General features: G+C 35.3%; 3 protein-coding genes across 3 annotated transcripts in view; 2 read left to right on the forward strand and 1 right to left on the reverse strand.

Moving 5' to 3' along the window:
• Window positions 1-1,303, forward strand: part of LOC109068043 (ankyrin repeat domain-containing protein 22-like) — a 2,691-nt gene extending 1,388 nt beyond the window's left edge. Inside the window, exons 3-6 of the mRNA XM_042735277.1 lie at window positions 1-47; window positions 300-373; window positions 488-586; window positions 963-1,303. The exon at window positions 1-47 is cut by the window's left edge and continues 65 nt beyond it. Of these exons, the coding sequence (XP_042591211.1) occupies window positions 1-47; window positions 300-373; window positions 488-586; window positions 963-1,040 (298 nt within the window). The 3' untranslated portion in view covers window positions 1,041-1,303. The remainder of the gene's footprint in view (window positions 48-299; window positions 374-487; window positions 587-962) is intronic.
• Window positions 1,304-1,432: 129 nt separating this feature from the next.
• Window positions 1,433-14,477, reverse strand: lipf (lipase, gastric). The gene is made up of 10 exons (XM_019084912.2): window positions 14,318-14,477; window positions 13,383-13,494; window positions 9,785-9,908; window positions 6,816-7,014; window positions 5,933-6,042; window positions 5,469-5,605; window positions 5,038-5,184; window positions 4,879-4,950; window positions 2,455-2,523; window positions 1,433-2,008 (listed from the first exon to the last, which is right to left on the reverse strand). Exons 1-10 carry the CDS (start codon window positions 14,338-14,340, stop codon window positions 1,775-1,777), a joined length of 1,227 nt encoding a protein of 408 aa, XP_018940457.1. The 5' UTR covers window positions 14,341-14,477; the 3' UTR covers window positions 1,433-1,774.
• Window positions 14,478-14,890: 413 nt separating this feature from the next.
• LOC109068041 (renalase, FAD-dependent amine oxidase) overlaps window positions 14,891-23,778 on the forward strand; it is a 47,355-nt gene continuing 38,467 nt past the window's right edge. The window contains 4 exon segments of the mRNA XM_019084911.2: window positions 14,891-15,119; window positions 22,945-23,050; window positions 23,196-23,249; window positions 23,251-23,339. Coding sequence (XP_018940456.2) covers window positions 15,002-15,119; window positions 22,945-23,050; window positions 23,196-23,249; window positions 23,251-23,339 — 367 coding nt within the window. The 5' untranslated portion in view covers window positions 14,891-15,001.

Below are 23,778 nucleotides of genomic sequence, written 5' to 3' on the forward strand. Positions count from 1 at the left end.
TGCCATATTAATGCCTATCTTGTTAATTGGTTATCTTATAATGGTAGGTTATCCCTCAGTCATGGCATTTCTGGAAGAGACTATTTACTTATAAAACACTGAAATTGAAAATTAATCTTAACCTGTTGTTTGAGATCAGGAATTTCCCTGAGATTAGTGTACAGGAATAGAAAGTGTTTTGTGGTGTTTTATATGTGTTCTTGTCCATCACTTATCTAATCTGACTTTAATTTATGACTGATCTAAATGTGCTTAATTAGACAATATTAAAGCATTGCACATATCATCTCTCAAAGAAGAGAAGCAAAGAAAAAATGTGAAATTGATGGAGCTTCTGTTGGCCACAAAGGTGGAGGTAAATGCTGTAGACTATGTAAGTAGAACACTCATCATGTTGTTTCAGTGGGAAATTAATTAAGAGATAATTATCTTGCTAAAAAGGATGTTCATGGTTATAATTTGTGCATCTTTGGGGTTTTTTTTTCAGAAGGGGAACACTGGACTTCACTATGCGTGCCAAAGAAAAAGTCAAAGGATCATTCCATTGTTATTGGAGAAAAATGCAGATGTCTCAATACAGAACAAAGTAAGTTAATTATTTATAGCAAGTATTTGAACTCAAACTTCTACATAGGGATCTGTAATCTTACTGTCTTCTTTATGAAAGTAACTTAAAAAAATGTCAACATGAACAAAGTAGTGACAGGTGACAGAGGTGTTGCACTGTATTTAGCTGCAAACCATTCTTTAATGTCAGCTGAGAACTTGGTAAGTGAATGTTAAATGTAACAAAGTATTCAAGTGTTTTAGAGAAATTACATTTGCTGAGACTGACAGGATTTGAAACTGGTGTTGATCTGTGATGTGAAACAAGCATACATTTTGATTTCTCTTTTCTCTCTGTTAAACACATTGTGTGACTCTTTTAATAGTTTGGCATGTTGTTTCTGTGTTCTTTACAGAATCAGGAAACCCCACTAGATATTGCAAAAAGACTGCAATTCCACAAAATTGTTACATTGTTAACAAAATCAATGTGAGTATTAATAGAGGACATGAGAGAAGAGACTTGTTTCATGTGCAGCAGCAGTGGGGTCCTTTACAATTCACTAGCTGAGTTTAAGATTGGGTTTTCACCAATTGTCACAATTTTTTACACTTTGATCCGCACATTGTTACACTTAATGTCATAAGAAATGCATTTCTCAGATGAAAGATGTATTTAAGCATATTTGATTATTCATATTTGTGTTGTTGATTTTTCTTATTGATAATTTAATGTACTGTATATGTATATTCAGTTTGTTTTTTCTTATATTGATAATTTATTTTTATGTTCAGTTTGTTTTATATTTAGTATGGATTTGGTTTGTCAAATTGTTGGTTTAAAAGTAAAACCTCTCACTAAGCGAAATGACTTTTTGTATAAACATTTTCAGCATCAATGTATGTTTATTTCCAGTCATGTTTTACAAAATCAGTCGATTACATGACAAGGCCATAAGACAGGTCATGAAATGCTACAGCATAGTGAGATTGAGGATGTAGTGGTTAGTAAAAGCTAAAGGTAAAAAAAAAAAAAAACACATTAAACAAGTGAATGTCCTTTTAAAAGACATTAAAAGGCAACCCCTGATCATGAGTGTAAAACTCAATTTACATTCACAAATTGCAGATTCGGTTACCAGCACCTCAAACAAATGGGTTCATCTGCTTACAGTAATTAGCTCAAGCTCAAGGAATGTTTGAAAAACTGCTGGTAAAACCTACTGCTTCACACATTCTCCCTCATCATTTCGATCATTTTGTTGTACATCTCTTGTGGGGCATCCAAACCCCAGATGAAGTCCAGGTGCTCCCAGTGCTTAATGTCACGGTGGTACACCAATTTGGGTATCTGTGTTAGCAGTAGAGCCACATCTTGAGGATCTGCCAGAGTGTCCTGCCCACCTGACCACAAGGCTGTGGGTACCGTCATGTCCCGCACGCTGTACACGGGAGGGGATGACTGATAGGGGAGAAGCAGGAAGAGACTTTAACACTTTAAGCACTGCTCAGTTCCACTACTGACTCTCAGAGTGACAGCAAACATGACACATTCATCCTTACAAGAGTCTACAGTATTTCAAAAATGCCCTGGACAGACAAGTTAGTATAGTTAGTGGTGAAAATAGCTTAAAGGGAAATTTTCATCATGTAGTCATCCTCCTGTAATTTCCAAACCTGTATGACTTTGTCTCTTCTGTGGAACACAAAAAAGGATACAGTATTTTGAAGAATGTTACTAACTAAACCGTTTCGGTTTTGGAAGTCAGCAGGAAGCTTTTTGGTTAGGATTAGGGCTGTTTTGTGTTCAGCAGAAGAAAGAAATGTGTATATAATGATGGGTAAATGATGACAGTTTTCATTTATGGGTCCCTTTATAGGCAGAAATAGGTAAGTCCTCAATGTTACCTGATTATAATGTGCCATATTTCCAGCTTTTCCATAATCATATGCCATAAGGCTACTGGATTTCACAGCCTGTATTAAGAATACAAGAAATATATTTAAGAACAGGTAAAAGTATAAAGTAGAATGTTCATATATTTGATAGTGCCTTTACATAGTTTTATTTGTTTATGTTAGGTTGTTCATTTTTTTGATGGTGTATTTTGTATAGAGTAGGGTTTTTTGTGTGTTTTATTATCTTTACAAGTAATTGCTAACTACAATTATTCAGTGTTTTGCTGTATCTACAGTACAAAGGTTGTGCTCACATATGAGTGCATTTGAGAACACGTGCAAGGCAATGTTGTCAAGCAGGTCCAGAAAAATGTCAAAGTCATCTGACCTGTGTGTGTGCCTTACCAAAAAGCCCCTATTGAAACACCTCAGTGCTTCTCTGCTCTGTCACGTCACACTGATATTTTGCTCTGAGACAGATTAAAGGGTTAGTTCACCTAAAAATGAAAATTCTGTCATTAATTACTCACCCTCATGTAATTTCAACCCCATAGGAGCTTCGTTAATCTTCAAAACACAAATTAAGATATTTTTGATGGAATCTGAGAGCTGTCTGACCCTTCCATAGACAGCAACGCAACTGAAATGTTCCCAAGTCCACGAAAATACTTTTTGTGTGCAAAAGAAAAAAAGAAATAATGACTTTATTCTATCACTCGTCACATCGTAATATATCCGGCGTGACGCAGCTGACACAGAACAGCATACGTTGTTTACAGGGTGATGCTGAGGAGACGAATTGTTGAATAAAGTCGTTATTTCTTTTTTTTCTTTTGCGCACAAAAAGTATTTTTTAGCTTCGTATAATTGCGGATGAACTACTGATGTCACATGGATTATTTTACCGATCTCTTTGCTACGTTTCTGGACTTGGGAACATTTCAGTTGTGTTGCTGGGTCAGACAGCCTTAGATTCCATCAAAAATATCTTAATTTGTGTTCCGAAGATGAACGAAAGTCTTACGGGTTTGAAACAACATGAGGGTGAGTAATTAATGACAGAATTTTAATTTTTGGGTGAACTAACCCTTTAAGGAACTGTTGCAACTTCTGGTGGTTGTGCTTTCACTCATTTTGAGGAAATAATGTGGGGATGTTTTAAAATGTATTGCAGGTGGAGAGGGACATTTAGTAAGGCCTCGTTTATACTGCCAGTTAAATGTGACACAATTCCGATTTTTTTGCTCATGTGACACACATCGGATCTGTTCTATGACAGTGTAAACAGGAAAAAAGCGCATGCATTCAGATATTTCAAGATCGGTTTTGGGCCTCATTCATATGTGGAAATAAATGGATTTTCTGAGGCATTGCATTCCGTACGTCATTAAAACTGCGACAATTTGTTACTACTTCATAGTTTAATGACGTCATATGTGACCCGTGCTGACAAAATGAGTGTAAATTCAAAATTAAAACTGCGACAAATCAAAATGAGTGTAAATTCCACACGGGCTATTTTGACCAACAGGCAAAAAATAAATAAATAAATAAATACCCTGAAAAAAAAATGCTCCAGGTAGTATTTACACATTTGAAATTATCTTTATTTGTACATTTTCTGAGAGGATTGCCTTTTCTCCGCTCACTTATTACAGTATTTCAGTATTCACACAAACATCATCTGTTCTGTCTAAAGTGAAAAACGCTGAAAAACTTGGGGGAAAACATCTGATGCGTAACATTATATCCGTGCATTACAGTAGGATGTCTAGTATCATGTATCATAATGTTAATCTAACAACAAAAGAAAAGAGAGAATCACGAGCTGCACTTCATTGAACTGCTTTTGTAGTTTAGTAATCAATTTATTTGTAATGAACGCTTACGTTATTTTTACATTTGATTATTTGTTTTTTGTACATGAATGCTTTAGTTTAGATATAAAATGATAAAAGTAATGCTTTAGCAAAGATAAAATAAAAAATAGCTGTATTGTGATTATTAATATAGTAATTTATAATAAGAAAAGATGGACTTCTCTCTACTGACTTCAAATGGGTGTGACTCATTTTTTGTCCGATTCCAACAAATCATAAATCATTTTGAAGGTCTTTTAATGGAGAATGTCTTTTTTTTTTGGTTTTTTTTTTTTTTTTTTTTTGTCAGCATAGGTCACAGTATTCTCATGAGGAAGCACATTTGGAGGCGGTAAATGACTACAACGCATGCGTGATGTTTCAGGTGGTATGGCAAGTGTAAACACATGAATCGGATATGGGTCACAATTGAAAGAACGTGTAAACGGACATCCAAAAAATCAGATGTAGGCAACATATTAGAATTGGGCATCAAGACCTGCAGTGTAAACAAGGCCTTAGACGTCAAGTAGAAACTGTGTTTTTATGTTTGTTTTTTGTTGTTTTTTTTTACCTGAGCCCAATGAACCATGTTCTGGACAGAGGTTCCTGCTGGGCAGTGTGTTGTGTACACAGGTGTTCTGCTCTGAAAGAAAGATGAAGGAACTCATGAAGGAACATTCTCAAATTCACTGGCATTAAAAAGCATGATTTAACAAAGCGAGTGCTATACCATGTTCAGGTTCTTCTCATCAAAACCACAGAGTAGAAAGAAAACATTCCCGCACAGCACACTCAAAGGCTTTCTGCTGCAGAACTCAGTGGCAAAAAACTTAATCAGCTCATTCTGAGGAAAGAAGTCCTTTTGTCCGAAGAGATCCTACAAATGTAAAAAAGAAAAATAATAATTTTTTTATCTTATTTTTTTTTTTTTTTTTTGAGTATTTAAATTTTTTTTTTTTTTTGATAAGTGTTTTTTTTTTTTTTTATATTTTGTGTTTTTGTACTTATGCAGAGTGTTTCAAATCCTTTCTCTTAAAGGACAGATCCTTAGATGGCAGCTCTAGACAGATCCTTAGATGGCAACTGCCTAGGTAGGCAATAGGGTAGTTTTCTAGTTTCTGGAACAGAGCTATAGTATAGTGTTACAAACAAAATGCTCACCCAAATGAGAAACTCTGGAATAACAGACAATTTGGTCATGGGGCTTTTGGTAAACCCCACTGTGGCGACAGGAGCCAGAGCAAAGAACATCTTGATTTTGCTGGCCAGCTCCGGCATTGTGGAGAAAGCGATGAACGCTAAGAAGCAAGAATAGGAAGTTATGCATCAACATTTCAAGAAGAAAAAAATATATAATATATAAATATATAATGTAATATAAATATAAAAATATATAAGGCTTGGAATCACATCATGCATAGCAAAAAGTGTGAAGTACTGTAGCTGCTGTGAGCTGTGAAATGTTCCCACATAATAACACGTATGATAATTCATTTGCCTTCTGCCAGTGTGAGAAGATGCATAATGCACAACAAATCTCTGAGCATATTTTGTAGATCAGTGATTTAATGAATAGCAGATCAAAATAGTGAATCACTCTAAAATGCTTAGAGAATAGGTGATACCTATAGTGGTTCCCTGGGAATGGCCAACATAAAAGATTTGCTCCTGGCCAGTGGTCTTTGTAATGAAGTTTATCACTGCAGGAAGATCCTTTTTAGCCAGTTCATCATGACTGGCTCACACACACACACACACACACACACACACACACACACACACACACACACACACACATACAAACAACACAGAAAGAAAAACAGATTTTTTTTTAGTTTGGTATTCTGGCTGATATATTATTAAACCAACAGAAAATTCCAAAAAATAAGAACTAGATCTGCATTTCCTGAAGGAAATACCAAAGCTTGCAAGGCAAGAAAAAGAGTAATGTCAAACTTTTAAGTATGACTAGGTTTCAAGCTCCTAACACAAGTAGCAGCTGAAAAGAGGAAATAAATGCTTGAATAAATACAAGGAAGATTTACAAGAAAAATATTTATATTTTAAATTAACTGCTCTTTTGAACTTAAAGAACCCTGAAAAAAAATGTATCACAGTTTACACAAAAATATTAAGCAGCACAGACGTTTTCAAAATTGACAAGACATTATTTTAGAGTACCAAATCAGTATATTAGAAGGATTTCTGAAGGATCATGTGACACTGACGACTAGATGCTGAAAATTTAGCTTTGATCACAGGAATAATTGACATTAATAAATATATTTAAAAAGAAAACAGTTATCTTAAATTGTAATTGTATTTTAACAATATTACTGTTGAACTGTATATTTGATCAAATAAATTGCTTTGATGAACATAAGAGACTTGTGGATTGTAGTGTATGCACAAAAATTATTTTCAAACTTTTATCTATTATAAATTTCTTAAACAGTAGAAAGGTTGTAAGCCACATGCTAAACGCTTTCATAAAAATCATTCTTGTACCTGAACTGCCAGTATTCTTTCTGTTTAGGGTCAAGGCTGACATGTTTTCTGGACCAGGTGTTCCCACGGCTGTTGCCTATCCACACATCAAATCCAGCATCGGCTAACAGGAAACCCAGGCTAGTGTTGGGCAGGTTTGTCACCCAGTTACTTCCAGCAGCAAGAAGACCATGTTGGAGGAACACTACAGGCTTGGCTTCTGAAATATGAATTAAGAGACCAAAAAATGTCACCAAACCTTTCAATGGAAATTGTAAACTGAATCAAAAATACTTGTATATATTTTTAGAGATTACATGTTTGGCCAGCAGAGGGAGTATGTACATAAGCTTTATACTGATAATGCCATCCTTTCTTTTTTGGGACCTTTATCATGAATATCTGTCAGAAACAGGAAGTGAACTGGTCCTCTTAGTAGCACAAACAGACCTTGAGCTGATAGCATTGTTTGACTTCATACCAGCCATTCCTTCACCCCCCCCCCCCCCCCCCCCCCCCCCCCTTTAAACCCTGCAACTCTCACAGCAAGACTTTGGAAGTGGTGCAGAGCTGGAGACTTTCAGTTTTACATAACTGCAGAATAATCCCATGGAGATCAGTTGCACAATGAGTCAGACTGGTTTTATGGGAAATTAAGTTCAAAGGAAATCACTGCTTCAGACCTCATATATTAATCTGTTCATGTTGGTTGCATAGGATTTTGAGAAATGTAATACAATTTTCATTGTCTCAAGTCATCAAGTAAAAAATTCTATATTTTTTCTTACACCTTGAATGCATGTGCATGTACACATCTTAGATATTATTTTCCTTTGAAATATATTTTTAAATGTAAAAACTAGTTTTTACAAATATCATCAATTATTAATGTTAATCCTTCCTTCTCATAAAACTCAAGTTATCTGAAATTTTAAGAGACTAATACACTGTCATGGTTTTTTTAACGTTTCTAATTGTTTGTTGATTTGGCAGACAAGGTTTTTCTAATATTAATTATGAGTGAAGCAATTTTGTTAAAAATCGTCATTTTATCTAATAATAAAATCAACACAGAGAAAATAAAAATTACTTTTCATTTTTAAAAGATCATCCTGGCGTTTTTCATTTTAACTCCAAAATTGTTCCAGAAGAGTTGTATTAAAGTCATTGTGTGTACGGATTGCATTTTTAAAGTTTTTTTTAAATGAATTACTCGATCTGGAGAAAAGAACGAGTGTGTATTTTCTCAGGTGAGACTGTCTATGTGAAACTTCACTTGGTGCTAAAAAGTATTGTCATTCCTTGGTGTTCTTTCGCACCAAGCAGTACACTGTCTCGTGTGACTTGCAGAACTGGGACAGCAGGAAATGAGTCGCATATCCCGTGTGCCATCTCAGAGCTTCAGTGCTTATCACACTCAACGTCACACCACTCAGCATCAGCCATCCACTAAAAACAAACAGCTTGATGGCTGTTTACTTATTTATCATATATCTGAATTTATTATTTACCTTTACCAGCTCTCAGCACACACAGCTTTAAGATCACCATAAAACAAAAATTGCTCACAGGGTTTGTCTTGTTAACTTGGTCTTCAAAATTCCCAGTCTTCCTGATTAAGTTTGGTTATAAATGTACCGAACAGATTTCCACATGCTCATTTGCATAAGCCAATTTTATTCTGAAGGTCAAACACAAGAACGCAGCCAACAACGCTCTTAATCTAATACAATGAGTGAAAAGCAAAGATGCACAAGGCCAAAGTTTCTCAAAGGCCCTCAAATCCTCCAGCAGAGGGATTTGTGTCGGGGAAATGTATTCTCATTTAGAAAAACATGAGACATTGTGTTAGCACAGTGAGGAAGAGTGGAAGCTGATGTATGGCTGCTGAATTGGTTTTCCGCTCCAGTGGCGTCCCTGGCGAGATTAGTGTGAGAAGCATGAGCTTTAGAGATCTCTCTGCTCATTAATGAAATATGGGGAGCGCTAAATATCAGACTGAATACTGATTCCAGAAGCACTGTTGTACAGGACCGAGAACATTAACACCACAATAACACCCATCTGAACTGATTTTAGCCTGATTTATCATCATTATCCTTTGTTTTTCAGCTGATGATGTTATAGCTGGTATTGATGTATTGTATAGACAACTACTATAATACTTGATAAAATAAAATGATAAAAATGATAAAAGGCAGACATTTAGTTTTATACTGTTTTTTTCTAAATTAATTAAAAATAAAACACTTAACTATATATATATATATATATATATATATATATATATATATATATATATATATATATATATATATATATATATATATATCATCCACACTATATATATGTGTGTGTGTGTGTATAGACACCTACTATAATACTTGATAAAATAAAATGATAAAAATGATAAAAGGCAGACATTTAGTTTTATACTGTTTTTTTTTCTAAATTAATTAAAAATAAAACACTTAACTATATATATATATATATATATATATATATATATATATATATATATCATCCACACTATATATATGTGTGTGTGTGTGTGTGTGTGTGTGTGTATACTGTACATATGTATGTATATATATATATATATATATATATATATATATATATATATATATATATATATTATAACACTAATTTAATTAATTTATGAAACAGAATCTTCTAATAACTTCACACCATCACGAGAGGTCATGAGATCTTGATATTTATGAGAAGAAAACCCTAAGAAGACATCATGTGTGGGTTGTGTTAGACGAGTGTGTTACAGGAGTTCCTCCTCCGTTCGAGACTGACTCATCTAAAACCATTTCTCTCCCCTCTTTAAATTGCTACGTGACTATTAAAAACCACAAGATGTTAAGATGTTAAGGTTCACGGCCACTTTAGTGAGGACAAAAAGCTCACATCTTTAATAATTCACGCCAAACAGAAGCATGAATGGGCTCATTCAAATCTTTTGCCACACCAGCTCAAACCTTTATCTTGTCCATCCTTATTTTTGACCCCATGTGGGATTCGGTTGATGCTCAGGATGTACTCATCCTCAGTGACCACTTCAAATTCTTCAGCTGGGTAGCCCCAGTGTCTGATGATCTCACTCTACAAGAGACAAACACAACATTAAACATGGGCAAAGTCCATGAGAAGTATGACAGCATGGAGAAATCAATAGAAACACACCTACATGTAAGATAAATTAAATTAAATAGGACAGCAAACACATTCCTTCTCTCTTTAGAAAATATAACACTTCAAAATAGCACAAGCATTGTTCTATTCCGATGAAAGCAGTATAATGTCATCCATTTGAAGAAGAAATATAAGACCTATGGATTTTTTAAGAATAGCTACATTTCTACAAGGTCTACAATAAATGTCATCAACGTGGCAGTATTTTTAAATGTAATAAAAATAGAAAACACCAGTTCAGCTTAAATTCTTAGTTTAGTCATTTGTCTTTTCAAGAGCACAATTATTTCAGCTGTATGGTGTCACACTGCTCCTCCTCCTCCTCCAGATATGAGATAAATTATAATCAGAGACTTCAAAGAAACTGTGTGAGCTTGTTGGTTCCAGGCCTGCCATGCAATCTCCCCATGCATAATTAAAGGCTCTGCAATTTCCCACTCCCCCTGGGTCTTCTGTCTGCTCATTCTACTTTAGGCCACTTAAGGATAAACCCACTGCTGGCTCAACACACATTATGGGGAGAGTAAGCACTGGGGGATGTGCTTCTCTCTCTCTCTCTCTCTTATTCACCCTCTTTTCATGCAGAAATAGTGTGTTGGAAACAAGAAATATTTTGTGAGCTTCTGCGTAATGAAAACGCAAGAGGAAAGTCTGATGAAATGCAGAATGTGATCAACTACTGAAAATAACTTCACAGCTGCATTTTATAAAGAATACAATTCTCCCTGGAATCAAGAGCAAATATATATGAGCGGCAAATAATTTGAAGTATATTTTTTTATTATATTTGTGTCATTTTTTTATAATATTTTTGCCCATCTAAATTAATGAGCAGAGAGAACTATAAGTAAGCAATTTGTTATGGATCTGAGTTCCTTTCTACATTATTCATTCATTCACTTTTTAGCAGTCCAACATAGCAACACTTAAAGGGATACTCCACCCCAAAATGAAAATTTTGTCATTAATCACTTACCCCCATGTCGTTCCAAACCTGTAAAAGCTCTGTTCATCTTCGGAACACAATTTAAGATATTTTGGATGAAAACCTGGAGGCTTGAGACTGTCCCATAGACTGCCAAATAAATAGCAGTGTCAAGGTCCATAAAAGGTATGAATATCATATCACCATATGCTGTGTATGCTCTTCTGTGTCATCCGTGCCACAAGGATGCACTGTTTTATTTAAAATCAAAGCTAAATACATGTAGAAACAGTGCATTCTTGTGGCGTGGATGACACAGAACAGTCTGATGGCAGATGGAGTATTCTGGCCCTGTCCCAAGTGGCACCCTAAACCCTCACGGTCTTCCTCTAAATCGGCAATTTTATGACGTAATGCCACTTTGACTGTCGCGTAGAAGTCTGCTGCGGAGGGAGTGCTCGCGAGCACCCTTTTGAATGCTGAAATGATGAATGGGACACCCTACAGTCTCATGGACTTAACGGACGTGGCGGCCATTGTAAGTCTGCAAAACCGAAAGTGCACATGATGTGTTCCATTTGGGACAGGGCCTCTGACGACAACTTTCATACCTTTTATGGACCCTGACACTGCTATTTCCTTGGCAGTCTATGGGACAGTCTCAAGCCTCCAGGTTTTCATCCAAAATATCTTAAATTGGGTTCTGAAGATGAACAGAGCTTATACTGGTTTGGAAAATCATGGGGGAAACTGATTAATGACAAAATTTTCATTTTGGGTTGGAGTATCCCTTTAACTAATAGGTATTTACACACCTTAAAAATGACACACTTCACTTATTATTATTATTATTAGATTTAGTTTTTTTCCCAGTAAATCTTATCTCTGATTATGTATAATGGACTTCTCCAGTCATTCACTCCACTTAAACCCTTCCAGTTACCTATCATTGCCTGCAAGCTCACATTCAGATCTGTCTCCATCCAATCAGCAACTGATGGATAGAACCAAGCCCCTGCCCATCATTTTTCCTTTTCTAATATTCTTTTTCACTGAGATATACATCATAATCCAAATATCTGTTGCTACTTCTGTTGCATCATGACTCTGAAAGGAAAGTTCACCAAAAGATAAAAAAAAAAAGATTTTACAGAATAAACTGAATAAAAGAAATAACAGAATAAACAGAATTTTATTTTTTGGGTAAACTATTCTTTTAACTATTCTTTTAATTTTGAAGGCCCAGTAGTCTGCTTGTGAAAGGAAATATGTGAAACGCAGAGTATAAAAACCAGTTATTGTATTAAAACCAACAAATCACTGTCTTATCAGCATTTCTGCAAATGGTTACCTGACCTGTGCAAATTGTCAAACAATGATTATGAGATATCAGTATTTATTTTGAAAAATCTTGTTTCATATCTAACCACACATGAAAGTGCACGAATGTCACTTAGAGTACAATTTCCTTTCAGAGTCCGTGGGAAAATATGTTACATAAAGCTGTCTTATGTCAATTATGAAAAATAAAAATAGATAAACTGGTGAATTATGTTTCTGTTCCCCGTTTATTAACTGTTCCATAATTCCAAATTTGTTTAATTTTTTTCAGTTTCAATTATTTAAATTTATTTTTAATTGGTTTTCAGATGTATTTCTTAATAATTATACTGTACTTCAAATGAGTTAAGTATACCAAAAGTACAACAACAGGGTATTTTTATTAAGCACATACAGGTAAATATGTACATGTATTTCAAATATATTTAAGCATATTTTTTTTCTACTAGGGGAATATTCACTTTCACAAGTGATAATGTGGTGAAGTGTTCTGCATTCCGCTTCCAAGAGCCACATTGAATCATAGGAGGACAAATGGCAAAATGTATTTTCTTATAGAGATGGTCATCTAATGAATCCACTCCTCTTTAGAGCATGTGACAAAATGGAGAACTGGAAATAATATTACAAATGTTGTGCAAAGTTCACTTAATAAGGCATGACATTCACAAGGTCAGCTAAAGCAGGTAAAGCTAGAAAAATAGACATTTTTATCTAAATGGAGCATTTTATGTATGTATGCTGTTATAAAAATCACATTGATTTACATTACAAGCTATCAGAATTTCATCTTATTTTTGGCCATATAAATAACAACATCTGCACCAAATTGCATTATTTTTTCTTAGCTTTTTTCTTTTTCTACTTTGAGCACCATATTACAATTCAGTGACTCTGCATTCTCACAAAGTAAAGAGTATTGTACCCATAGCTGATGAACAGTATTGTCCCCAGGAATGTTGCTGAATGACTTCATGGGATGTCATTGCAATGCGATTAATGGCAAAAGTAACCCAATATACCTCATTCTCTGGTGTGCACTTATTGACAGTTTGCTGTAGAGTAATGAAGAACACTCATTGCAGCTTATTACACGTTATTTATTACTGGCTACTTACGATGTTCATATTTACTTCAGGGTCCAGTCCTATCTTGTCCTCAACAGGCGGCCTGCACTGAATGAGCCCAAATGTAAGCAGTACCAGAGACAGCACCAGCCATGACATCTTTCTGTTAAACATTTACAAACAGTGAATTAACATACAGGGTCTCCAAAGAAGACACACTAATCTAAACCAGTGTTAAAAAGCTATGCTAATTGTTTTTTTTTTTTAATTGCTAGATTGCTAATTGCTAGATTGTTTAGAGTTGCTCAACGTGTGACTGTAAAGTAGGGATACATAACATGAAAGTACAAGGTCAATGTAGCTAAATCTTTGTTTGTTCAGACAAAACAAGCTGCCAAAACAAACACTGCTGAACATCACTACTGTACTTTATTATATGAAAGCAGAAACCAAATCCAAAAATATGTTTGGAAAAAATATACTTCTTTTTTTTTCAAAATGTAAACATTTATGTCAACAAAAATATTGTATAAGGTAGGCTATTACACAGACAATATTATTTGTCTCCATTGTATTTATGAGTTAAAGCGAGGTTTTAATGTTTGATTTTACAACCCTGCGTTTTCACAAAACGAAAGCAGTTCACGTATTGTAGCACATCTGAATGGTTTTGAATGACAGGTAGTCAAGCCAATGCATTTGACATAATAACAAACGCACGAAAGTCAGTCGGTGCAAACAAAACGTATAAATCACTGTAATTACATGGTAGCTTCACACCTTCATCGTAACACACTTCTTCGTACAGTAAATTCGTTTATCGCTAATTCATTGAGTCGCCACAACGTAATATTCCTTGCAGCATATTAATAAACAGGATCGTTTTAATCGTTTTAAGCTGATCGAGAACGATCTGATGGAGTGTGGTTAATGGTCATAAGCACTGAATAAGGAAAAAAAAAACATGCTCATTTAGTGAAACTCACCCAACTTCGGTTGAGACCTCCATAGCAGCGTACTGGAATCAAAAGTGTGGAGCCTCAGTGACACTCTGATAGCGATGAAAGCGCTTTAACATCAGCTGACAATGACATCATGACCTGATCACTGTTCTTGAACGCCTTTAATCAATCAGTCCCCCTCCTGAAGAAGTGGGATTAATTTATGCAAGACCTGCTTTCTTCCTGATTAAAGTACTCCATTATTATTTTAATGTTTGTCAAACTGACGTCGTAATTAGGTTACTTTTTTGTTTTTTGTTTGTTTGTTCGTTTTTTTTTTAGATGAGACTGAATATATGTATATATAAATATATAAAATGTGCATTGCTGTGGTCACTGAGCCAATTGTAGGCTACAATAATAAATATTTTAAATTGCTGTTAGTACAACGAAGAACTCTTAAATATATTTGAGTTCGTACTCTGTCTTCAATGTACCTGTAAAACCTGCATATAACTTTATATTATTATTATTTTGATGTTTGGACATGTTGTGCATTCACATCAGTAAAATATTGAAAAACGAAGGGAATGTTTTGGTTGGCCAACTCAAACATTTCAGCCTTTCATAAATCTTAAAGGGACAGGGTGCTAAATCGAGTGTGATCTTCAAACGAGCAAGATCGCTTTGCTATTTTACATAAGCAGTTTTTATGTACCTTTTCTAAAAATGTCTCGAGTTCTAATAGTTGGTGCTGGACTTACAGGCAGTTTATGTGCCTCTCTGCTGCGGAGGGAGCTGCCCAACAAAGTAAATATAGTCGTGTGGGACAAATCTCGGGGTGCAGGTTAGCATCTTATTTGTTTTTACTCACAGAGTGTTTGTTTTATGTACTGATGTGAAACACCTTATTGAGTGGCGGGTGTCTCGTGCATTTAAATAATTGAATTAGTGGTATGTGCAACAAACTGTCATTCGTTAAACACAAGTCAAAACGCTGTTCTAAACTGCTGACATGCTGATCTATAAATGAGAAAGGGGAGCAGACAATAAGCAGATATGATACGAGCTAACTTCAACTTTATTATTAAAAAAGTTTTCGACGTCAAATCCCTTATTGACTCTTCGCCTTAAAGAGCAGACTGATGCAAGTCTTCTTTGTATTTCTATACACGATAAACAACCTGGAGGCAAGTCTTGAACTTTGTCCTTCGAGCAGTTGATTAGATCGTGGATGATAAGATGTTAACAAAGCGAAATAGTTAAAGCTGACCCATTACAGCCAAATTAAATAATGCCTTTTTTTTTTTTACTCAATATTGGTAAAAACTATTTACTATTGGTAAAAAACGTACCTATTAAGGTAACCAAAACCTACATTTAGACATTTTTAGTGCACAAGATATTGATTTTAGTACAAGAAGTTATGTTAAAATATTAATCATGCACACAAAAATATTGAATTTCATTTTAAATGACAAAAGCATTTCAATTAAGATGTATGTCATTAGATTTTTAATTTTTGTGTGGTTTTATTGGGCACATTTTGGTACCCTTTAAGCACACCCCTGTTCCGGTTAAGTTAAATGTTTTATTAAAAAATCTTGTTTATTTTAAACAACCTTTTTTTATAGAATAATTCAAAAATGTTTTATTTGAAGGTACAAAGTCAATCACAAAAAAAGAGAACACTTAAATCAAACAACAAGACATTCAGTTTGATCAGTTATATATTCATAGTGAAGAGTCATTTAAGCACATTGCAGACTAGTCCACATTCCGCTAAAGAACACATATTCAAAAATCAAATAAAGCAAACCAATAAAACATTTCATTCATGGGGATGATGTACACAGAATCTAGTCTCATTATGAAGCCTCTTATTACAGTAAATGGACGTCAACTTATACGTAGTCTCTTAAGGCTGAAGTACATTACACAATTTTTGCCCTGATTTTCCACCGATTTACAATCTGGAGAAGTTGACACTAGTTGCCAAAGGTCAGAGCTAGTCTGATGATTTGAGATGACATTTAATAGAAAATCACATAGTGTATGATGATCACAGACTCAGATTTGTTAAGCTTCAGACTTTGATTCCATCCAGTCAGAGGAGATCAAACATGTTTGATATTTTCAGCAGATTTTAAAACACATTGTTTTCATTTGTCCAGTGTCTCCTAGCAACAACATGCACATTTCTGCGTGAGTTTGTTGTGATCGGAAGGAATTTAATGTCTGGTAGTGTGTGTTTTCCTTTGTGACTATTTACAAAGTCAGTAAGTGTATGATGCCTGGTGTTTTAAAAATCTGTTCACATTATAAAAGTCGTGTAGTGTATTCCAGCCTTTAGTCACTATTTTCCTGGACAGATATGACAGGTTTCTGATACCTCCTCCTTTGAATGGACGACATGCCTCTTTCATCTTTGGGCATAAACTATAGTAATGTCTAGATTTTGTCACCTTATAGATGTGAAAATAAGTTATTAACCATTTTATAAAGATTAACTTAGACATTCAGTGTGGAAGAGCTTAAAGGGAGCACACTGAGCTTAATTGGAGCAGCAATCATTTTTTAATATGTTTCATATAATATTTATTAAAATGACAAGATTTTGCTAAATAAATAGTCTAGGTCATGTATTAAGTTCATACACATTTTAATATGAACAACTATTATTAACTATCTATAAAATTATACTTTTTCTTATCGATGTCACTGAAGCTGTGTGATTTTCGTAGTAGTGCACATTTTAAGCTCACCTTGAAATAATATGAAATCTTTAAAAATAACAGCAGTGTCAAACCACAGACCATCAAAGAACTTTAAACCTTAATGTAAATATTATGGATTTTAAAGTACAAGCCTGTGAAGTAATAACAGTTTTATACAGCTAGTCAGCCAACTGTGTTCTTTAGCATCTGCGCCATGTTGCTAAAACTTTCTTTTGGATCTAACTGAAATTATTTCACACATCCAAGTTCCAGGTTATAATATGCAAAAGTCTGAACAGTAATCTCTTAACTTTAAACAGTAAGTAGTGAAACTTACCCAAAATAAAGGCTTAAACATCTAAAAATTACACAAGCTACACTTTTGGTGAAAGATTTCAGGCAGATTACAAAATGGCCGCCAGAAAGTGTGAACACATAGATACCCATATCTCAGTGTGCAATTGTCTGATTGACTTGAAAATTGATATGCGGCACTGTGATCTGCACTGTGAAATTTGATCTGCACTGCACTGGATCTGCTGCACTGTGCGTCACTGAAACCTGGCTGAGTGAAGCCATTCCGGATAACGCACTTCATCTGCTGGGCTACCAGCTGTTTAGAGCGGATCGTAGTTAACAGAGAAAATGAGAGTAGGTGGATTGTGTTTTTACATCAAAGAAAGTTGGTGTTCAGATGTAACAACGCTGAAAAAGGTATGCTGTACTAGAGGCACTCTTCATAAACTGTAAACCTTTCTACTCACCGCGGGAGTTTTCCTCATTCATTCTCGTGAATGTGTATGTTCCTCCAGATGAGTGTGTGAGCACCGCGATGCAACAGTTGGCTGAACAAATAACTGAAATGGAGCAAAGGTTACCCGGACTCTATTTTAATAATTCTTGGAGATTTTAACAAATCACATCTTTCCTGTGAACTGCCAAAATACAAGCAGCATATTACATGTACCACCAGAGACAGTAATATACTAGATCACTGTTACACCACAATAAAGGATGCATATCACTCTAGTGTTGTCAAAAGGCCCGGTACTACAGTACCAAGCCGGAACTGAAAAAATGAAAATGTTACGGTACCAGTTTTTTTTTAAGTACCGGTGGTACCGAGTACCCGGTCAACCTGGTTCTTGGTGCGCTACCCGAAAGGTCTCTTCATAAAAGCACTGAGAAGAGTTGACCTCAAAAGGAGGAAACCTCTCTCTCTTGCGCGCTCTACAAGCACCTCCTTCTGGCAGAGAATTAATTTGCATATGCCGCTGTGGGAAACACTGCTTCTGTTATAATTACTATGAAATATTTTAATTTGAATGTTGGATTGAAATGAACATTGTTATTAGAGTAGTTAATCGTTAGCATAAGCGCGGCTAACGCTAATATAATGAGCATTAGAATTAAGTTTCTTTATTAACTATTTAATGCTACTATAATTTTTATTAGGGTAAAAAAAACTGGATGACATGATGATATTTACTGTTTTTAAACACTGGAGGCTTTTTAATGAATTGTGAATCTAGAATATACGTGTTAGAGAATGTACAAATTAACAAATCAAATTGTCAAATCAGTCAGAAAAGCAGTTCTGGGCTTTTTTTATTTATTTTTTTAGCTAACTTGGTTGTTATTCTTGGCTTTAAAATTCAAAATCCCTTTAAAATTAAATATCTACACAGTTTGGATTAAATGAAAATATAGTCAAATTTTTAATTAGCATGTTTTTGTGTTTTGCTTTGGTACCGAAATTGGTACAGAGAACCGTAGATTTTCAATGGTATTGGTACCGAATACTGAAATTTTGGTACCGTGACAACATTAACTCTGTCCCACGAGCAGCTTTGGGGCTCTCTGATCACTGTTTGGTTCATCTTATACCGACCTACAGGCAGAAACTAAAATCAGCTAAACCCATTTTAAGGACTGTTAAAAGATGGACTAATGAAGCAGAGTGGGATTTACAAGCCTGTTTCAACCTCACTAATTGGAGTGTTTTTGAAGCTGCTGCCATCGATCTGGACAAGCTCACAGAGACTTCATATATCAGTTTCTGTAAGGATATGTGCAAACTCAAACAGCTTTGTCACGCCAAAGAGGATGCTTACAAAAGTGGGGATACATTTACATTTATTCATTTACCAGACGCTTTTATACATTTATTAAGTTTTAAGCATTGTTCAAATAAGTACAAGCTAGACAGAGAAAGATGAAAGACAAGAGAAATTTTTTTTTTTTTTTTTTTTTCAGATAGTGATGAAAGAAGTGAGTTTTCAGCTGTTGTTTAAAAAATGTAAGAGAAAAAGCATTTCGGATAGGGGATGGAAGATCATTCCACCAGTCAGGAACAGTAAACGAAAATGTTATGGAAAGTGATTTTGTGCCTCTTTGTGATGGTACCATGAGGCATAACTCACTAGTGAATCTCAGACTTCTGGAGGGGATGTAGACTCGTAAGAGTGAGTGGAAGTAGGCAGGTGCTGAGCCTGAGGCTGTTCTGTATGCAAGCATCAGTGTCTTGAACTTGATGCGAGCCGTAACTGGCAGCCAGTGCGGGGAAATAAAGAGAGGTGTGACGTGGGCTCTTTTGGGCTCGTTTAAGACCAGTCGTGCCGCTGCATTCTGAATCATTTGTAAAGGTTTGACTGTGCTTGATGGAAGTCCAGCCAGAAGAGCATTGCAGAAGTCCAGCCTTGAAATGACAAGGGCCTGGACGAAGAAGTTGTGCAGCATTATCCGTTAGGAAGGGCCTGATCTTTCTGATGTTGTGCAATGCAAACCTGCCAGATTTAGCAGTTTTTGCAATGTGGCCTTTGAAAGTCAGCTGGTCATCAAAGATAACACCAAGATTTCTGACCGAACTTGGTGGGGTAATTCTTGATGAACCTAACTGGACGGTGAAGTCATGCTGTAGATTTGGAGTTGCCGGGAAGACAAGAAGCTCAGTCTTTGCCAGGTTGAGCTGTAGGTGATGTTCTTTCATCCATGCCGAGATGTCCACCAGGCAGCCTGAGATCCGTGCAGCTACTCTTGGATCATCTGGCTGAAATGAGAAATAGAGCTGTGTGTCATCAGCATAGCAATGGTAGGTGAAACCATGTGTCTGTATGATGGGTCTCAGTGATGTAGTGTATATGAAGAAGAGGAGGGGTCCAAGAACTGATCCCTGAGGAACCCCAGTGACCAGAGAAGGGCAGTGGGGAGAGAGAACACAAACCTGCTGATGGTGATAGTCCTGGATGTGTGTTTGCTCACTAGCTGCTGCCTGTCTGTCAGAAAGCTGGTGGTCCAATGACAGAATGAGATGGGCACAGAGAGTGGTGTCCATTTGTCTGAGAGAAGATAAGGCATGATGGTATTGAAGTCCACAAATAGTATCCTTGCATAAGTGTCTAGGTGTTGCAGGATGTAAGTCCTGTGATGTCCTTCAAGTAAGCCAGGACCAGTCCCTCAAATGACTTCACAGACGTGAGAGTGACAGGTCTGTAATCATTAAGTCCAGTGATTTGAGGGGACCGGAATGATGGTGGAGCATTTGAGGCAGCAGGGAACTTCACACAGCTCCAGTGATCTGTTGAAGATCTGTGTGAAGATGGGGGGCAGTTGGTCAGTGCAGACTTTTAAACAGGCAGGTGAAACACCTTCTGGGCATGAAGATTTCTTAGATTTCTGCTTCCTGAAGACCCAGTTCACATCCTCTACAAAGACTTTAAGCACCAGGATGAATGGGGGGGGGGGGTGTTGGGGGGAGGGTTGCAGGGGGGATAGGTGAATGTGTGAAGTGCAGATCAGAGCCGATGGGGGGGGTAGTAGACTGGCCTGCTTTTGAAATCGACAGTAAAACACATTCAGATCATCAAATCTTGTATAACCAGGCCAGGAACAGACTAACGAAGGAGATTAGAGTGGCTAAAAAAAACCTACTCTGAAAAGCTGAGAAAACAGTTTTCAGGCAACAATCTGGCATCACTATGGACTGGTCTCAAGAACATCACCTTGTACAAAACCCCCCCCCCCCCCCCCACCCCCACAGTCTGTGGAGAATCAACAACTGGCTGACGATATGAATGTGTTTTACTGTCGATTTGAAAAGGCCAGTATAGCACCCCACATCCACTCTGATCGGCACTTCACACATTCACACAACAATCTTTTCCCGCAGGCTATATTCAGCCTGAACAATTAAACTTTCATAATTAGACATCGTCCATCACAACTAACATATTTATACACAGAATCCAAAATTTGTACACTTGTAAACTGAACACTTTGTAAATAACATACGTGCACACATAACATATCTGTACATTTATTTAAACAAATAATTTTTTTTTCCTATACTTCTATTCTGTATATAGTACAATATTAAATTCAGTTTTTTCTTATATTAGTGTTATATTCCATCCCTACTCTGTTATTCCTATGTATGTCTGCACTATCTCTGTACTTTCTTCTGGACTGGAAGCTCTTGTCGTCAAGTCAAATTCCTTGTGCGTGTAAACATATTTGGTAATAAAGCTCTTTTGATTCTGAAATTACAGTAGGTATATTGTAACAAACACATCAGTTGGTTAAGACATCAAGTAGGATAATAAATCATTTTTTTCTTTTTATAATCTGAGCTAAAAAATGGAATTGTGCTTCATGGGTACATGAGCTTAATACAGTTAATAGGTACGTTTACCCTACACAGAACAAATGTGGTTGGAATACAAAAAACACAAGAAGACCAGTGCTTACTGAAAATAAACATGAAAGATTTGTACACCAATAAATAAATGAATAAATACATATAAAAAAATCACCTTCATGTCATTCGAAACAAAGATATTTTTAAAGAAACCTCAGAGATTTCTGTTCATCCAAAGTCAATATCACCAAAGCTTCAAAAATATAATTGAAAGTATTCCATATTGAACAGTTTAATTCAAGTCTTCTAAAGAGACATCACTTAATAAGAGGAAAGGGTTTAATTTAGGAATTTCTTTACATTTAATCACTGGATTAACTTGCATAGAGAACATCAAATAGGCTGTTTGGTTTAACAGAAGATCAATCATTCTTGTTTTATGTAAGTAAACCATTACAGTTTTGAAACGAATCTAGTAGTTTTTAAATCAAGTATTTGGCCTTTATTTTGAAAATAAAAATAAAATAAAAAATGGTTTAAGAATAATCCCCAAAATATAGGCCTACACAATTTTTTTCCATAAGCATTTTTATTGCAGTGAATTGTATTTTTGCATAATATTCACACGATATAGGCTATATATAAGAAATTAAGTTTATCATAGACAAAGTGAGCTGCGCTGAGGAGAAGTTTTTTTTTAAAGCTTACCTGAAATACTTTTATAGAGATCAGTGCTGAAGTGCACTGTGGGCCTCTATGTACTGCATGCCTTTATAAGTGTTTTACAAGGGCTAATGAGATGTAGAAATATCCCAAGACCATAAAAAAGAGTGTTCTGACACAAATGTCTCCGACTTTTAACCTTTCAGCTTTTTTGCAGGCAGGCCAATATGTTCTTGTATACTTAATCATATTAGTAACATCACTTACAATGATTATAATGTTCCAAAACTCAACTACAAATATGCAACAACAAAAAAAGTTTTTTTTATTTTTGTCATTCGCAGCTTCCAAAAAATGTTTTAAAGTTGAAAAAACATAATTTTATGATGTTTTGAATATATCTTATCAGATATAACCACTTATTTACAACGTGTATTGTATTTTATAATATTTACTGTACAATAATTTTTGCACGTTTGTGCAATAGTAGTGTAATTACTGATGTTTTATGTATTTACAATGATGCTAAATCAATGTATGTTTTCATTCAGATATTTATCTATAATAATCGAAAAGCATAATTTTATTTGTCATATTGATTTTGACCTGGTGATATTTTGAATAGATGGTGAAGGTATTCTGCATTTATGTTATAGGGGGGAGAATGTCCACAAGCAGAAGTCCAAATGATCCTTCATGCACAGTTGATCTTGGTGCTCAATATATAAGTGCCACACCATACTACGCTCGTATTCACAGCAGGTAGGCTTCTTCTCTGAACTATATCTGATCTGTTATACTGTCGGTCTCATTTTATGAGTTTAAAGGTTTTTTTTTTCCTTTAATTACATGAAAATAAATATTTGGGTCTTGTAGTGACTAATGTTTTTTTTTTTTTTTTTTTTAGTTTTTATGAAGAACTCTTAGCACAAGACATTTTAAAACCTCTAGTTGCTCCTGTTGGGCATGATGTTAAAAGAAGAAGAAATTGTGAACTATGTGACACCCCATGGAGTCTCCTCCATCATCAAACACTATCTCAGAGAGTCAGGTAGATCATTTGTGTTTAACTACTTCTGCTGATTTTTTTTCTTCTGGTTTTGCTTCAAGTCATACTGATTAACTTCTATTCAAAAGTTTGGGGTCACCAAATATTATTATTAATACTTATTCAGAAAGGATGCATTAAATGATTGTATATTAAAATAGACAGTTAATTTAAATTGTAACAGTATTTTACAATATTACTGGATTTAGTGTGTTTTTTTTTATCAAATATATGCATCTTTGGTTAGCATAATAGACTTTTAAGCCATGCAAACTGTTTTCCATCAAAAATGCTAGGCAGTTTGTTATAATAAAATGTCTACATTTTATTTAAAACATGTATTAAAATAGCAAAAATAACATTCGCTGCAGCGTTTTCCATCAGGGCAATTTCACACAGAAATGCTTTTTATATATTTACACAATCAGAGAAGCAAGACGGA

Source organism: Cyprinus carpio, chromosome B12 (genome assembly GCF_018340385.1).
Source record: "Cyprinus carpio isolate SPL01 chromosome B12, ASM1834038v1, whole genome shotgun sequence".
Taxonomy (NCBI): Eukaryota; Metazoa; Chordata; class Actinopteri; order Cypriniformes; family Cyprinidae; genus Cyprinus; species Cyprinus carpio.